This window comes from Ranitomeya variabilis, chromosome 2, assembly GCF_051348905.1.
Source record: "Ranitomeya variabilis isolate aRanVar5 chromosome 2, aRanVar5.hap1, whole genome shotgun sequence".
Classification (NCBI taxonomy): domain Eukaryota; kingdom Metazoa; phylum Chordata; class Amphibia; order Anura; family Dendrobatidae; genus Ranitomeya; species Ranitomeya variabilis.
This window is the reverse complement of record NC_135233.1, coordinates 998,071,941-998,075,800: the sequence shown is the minus strand read 5'-3', so window position 1 is coordinate 998,075,800 and position 3,860 is coordinate 998,071,941. Positions and strand designations below refer to the sequence as shown.

At 45.2% G+C, this 3,860-nt stretch overlaps 1 protein-coding gene across 1 annotated transcript; it reads left to right on the top strand.

Moving 5' to 3' along the window:
- Nucleotides 1-1,308: 1,308 nt before the first annotated feature.
- Nucleotides 1,309-3,553, top strand: FOXL2 (forkhead box L2). The gene has a single exon (XM_077293005.1). The coding sequence runs from the start codon at nt 1,615-1,617 to the stop codon at nt 2,584-2,586; it is 972 nt and encodes a 323-aa protein (XP_077149120.1). The 5' UTR covers nt 1,309-1,614; the 3' UTR covers nt 2,587-3,553.
- Nucleotides 3,554-3,860: the final 307 nt, after the last annotated feature.

Here is a 3,860-nt window from a genome sequence, read left to right as displayed (position 1 = left end):
TGACAATCATCTAACTAATATAACAAAACTTTAGCAAACAATAATGTTATTAATCTATTATTAGCTGCCTTAGTCAGTCATAAAATACATACCATTCCAATCACAATTCTTATAAATAACTCTCCTCCAAGAATATAGTTCTTATTAATAAATTCATCCTTATCATCATCATTCATCATCAGTCTACAATCCATAAATAGGAAAATAAGATTTCTCATCTGATACATTGTTTTGCCTCCATTGTTACATGCAGGGTGATACAATGTGTGTGAATTGCCATTGGCTAAAGAGCTATTATCTGGGCACAGCAATAACAGCCTCCATTCATGATAAACTCTACATTACTGGGTGCATTAGCCCTGCTACTACCTGTGTATGCAGCTCTCAATGAACCACATGGAAGTTTTACCAAAGTATGCAAATATTTTCTTGGTATATCAAAGAAAAAAAAAAGTTTACAGGGTGTCTTGTGTTTACAAGAAAGTGAAAGCGAAGAGGTAGTCTAAGTATTCTCTGTGGTTCCATGTACAGAGAGGTGGCAGGACTGTTCTTTTTTTATACAAATTTGCTCATCAGTATCACAATAATGACAATCAGATCAATTTTGGGAACATAATGCATTTTTTCTAAGACATTTCACTATTGTTTCTATCCATAGATCCATAGACTTGGATGAATCGTTGGTACAATGTGTAAATATTTACCCTGTGAAGTATCCGCACATTGTGTGATGTCAGGGGAGGACAGAGCGGTGTAATGTCAGGGCAGACCTGGGGCCTCTGATCTCTGGACGAGCAGATCGTTTGGAGACAGGAGGCTAATGAGTTGGGCGATAAATCTAGCGTGAAAAAGGCTAAAATAACACTGTTGACTTTGGCTTCATCTGGCAGATCCAGTCTACTGAGTGTGAGAGGCGGATTCCTCTGTATCCTGACTGAGCAAGTCAAGGCACATGCAGCACACCGAGCTCGTCTGCTGCCACCACTAGATTGACTTGTAGTCTGGGGGGGGGGGGGAAACTATTTGTGCTGCAAAATGCAAACTAGGAAGGAATGATAGTCTGGAGGAGAAGAATCTGAGGCAGCAAGTAAAGGGTTCAGAAGATGGGTTAGATCTGTGCTGCCCCGAGCTGTGGTGCCTGGGTGATAGGTGTGATCCGAGAGCTGTCAGGGTGGATGTCTGTGACTTGGAGGTGAACCCTTCCCTCTCTGGGCAGATCAGCAGAGGGGGAGCTGCTGCTGCTGCTGACGGAAGCGGAACTTGGCCGAGCTCTAATACAATGAGAGTAGAGGAAGGATCCTCACAGGTCTCAGCCTCCTGCAGAGAGAGGGACAGGACACGGGAGGGGAAACTCCAGGAGCAACTTTGCCACAACTTGGATCGTCTCTGCCCAGACACATGGTGAAAGCCTTTGCCCTGTCCAGTGCCAGGAGACCAGGCTGCAGAGATCCATGGTGGACTTCCAGCAGCACAGAGGAACACTGGCAGGAGATCTGATCTACTGGATCTACTAAGTGGAGGACTGAGGTGTGAGCAGCACTGGACCATTACAACACAGGAGACCTCCGACATCATTCCAGGCTAGATCCACCTTATGGACCACCATCTGATCATATGAGTGCCACCTCTGAGTACAACAGTCCTATCAACTGCTTCAGCCAGAGCTGTGCCACCATGGCTACCTACCAGACCCCTGATGAGAATACTGTGGCACTGATGGCTCACAATACCAACGGAGGCAAAGAAGTGGAGAGGGACAAGGAGGACATGGGCCAGGAGAAGGGGCAAGAGAAGCCGGATCCATCTCAGAAGCCCCCTTATTCCTATGTAGCCCTCATCGCCATGGCCATCAGGGAGAGCCCGGAGAAGAGGCTGACCCTCTCAGCCATATACCAATATATCATCAGTAAGTTTCCATTTTATGAGAAGAACAAGAAAGGATGGCAGAACAGCATACGCCACAACCTGAGCCTCAACGAGTGCTTCATTAAAGTGCCCAGGGAGGGTGGAGGGGAGAGGAAGGGGAACTACTGGACTCTGGACCCTGCCTGTGAGGATATGTTCGAGAAGGGCAACTACAGGAGGAGAAGACGGATGAAGAGGCCATTCAGGCCTCCCCCTAGCCACTTCCAAGCAGGGAAGAGCCTGTTCAGCAGTGACACCTATGGCTACCTATCTCCACCCAAGTACCTACAATCCACCTTCATGAACAACTCCTGGTCCTTGGGTCAGCCTCCAACCCCTATGTCCTACACATCGTGTCAAATGGCTGGAGGGAATGTCAGCCCAGTCAATGTAAAGGGACTGTCTGCATCGTCCTCTTACAGTCCATATTCCAGGGTCCAGAGCATGACTTTACCCAGCATGGTCAACTCCTATAACGGGATGAGCCACCATCACCACCACCCGCATGCCCATCACCCCCAGCAGCTGAGCCCCAGCAGCCCTGCTCCCCCACCTTCAGCCACCTCCAATGGAGTGCAGTTCACCTGTGCCAGGCAGCCCTCAGAGCTGTCCATGATGCACTGTTCTTACTGGGACCATGAGACCAAGCACAGCGCCTTGCACCCTAGAATAGACCTCTGAGACCATGTCACCCACCTGTTTGGAGGAGCTGCCAGTGAACTGTGGGGCTGCAGACAGAATCTGACCTCCAGGATATATACACACAGCTCCCCGAGAAGATGCACCCACTATTCCACATTCTCTTGTTATAGTTGAGGATTTGTAGGCATTGGTGCCATAGATTCACTGGGGACCTGGTTGTATTGCAGCCCTCTGAAGGCAGTGTAAGTGTATCATTGTATATTAGTGTGGTGGCTACCTGTCTCACGTCTGACATCTTTACACTAATTACATACATGAAGTCATACCAAGTACATATGGTACATGCAAAGCACACAGACATATGCAATGATGCACTGACCTTTGGTAACACAGGGAAACTACAAATCCCAGCTTTTCCTAATTACAAAATACTGTCTTATTGCAGACTGCAGAGCATATAAGTCTTTTCTGTGCTCCTGGAATATACTGTACTATTAAATGATAAAGTTATGTATCCAATGCCCAGTGTTCTAGAGAGATTATCCAGATCCATCTGCTGCTGCTGCGCACATGTACATTGGTGTCTCATTTACAGGACTCTTGCTTTTCATTTTCCCTTCATTTTTGTATCCATTATTACAGGATAGGTCCATGTAGTCAGACATATTGTGAACAGCAGCCCTGGTCCATGTTTGCCTAGTAATTTATAGACTGTGCTGACCATTAATAATGCAATGATCCTCAGTAGAGATGAATCCAGTGAGCATATCCACCTGGAATTAAAAACCAAATCCTGTGTATGAATGTGAATGAGGAGATTTGCTGTCCAGCTCCCAGGTAATTTGTCTAAGTGTTTTGTACTGTAGGGTTGAGGCATCACTCCTCGGTAAACAGTGTATGGCCATAATACATGGGACCAAGTTACTAAAGTCAAAGAGCACTTTTTTGGGATTTGTTGTTTTGGTTGTATGTTTAGCCTTGAAAATTCCCCAATAAAATATCCATTTCTTGTAACCTCGGCTCACAGTATTGTATGTTATTGTCAAAAGTCACAGTCAGCTGGTGAAGGGATAGAAATGCAAGGTTTATATGTAACTTTTCTTTTCTAATTAGAATTGCTGTGCAAGGTTTCTATTATGGTCTTGTGTTTTCAGATTCATTTATTATAAAAGCTGCAGCAATAGAATATGGAAATTAGGAGTAATATATTCACCAGAGCAAACAAAGAAGTGTGTGTATATATATATTCGGGGAAAATATATACAATATATTTAGTTATGCTACAATATAATGCACGGTATATACGGTATACA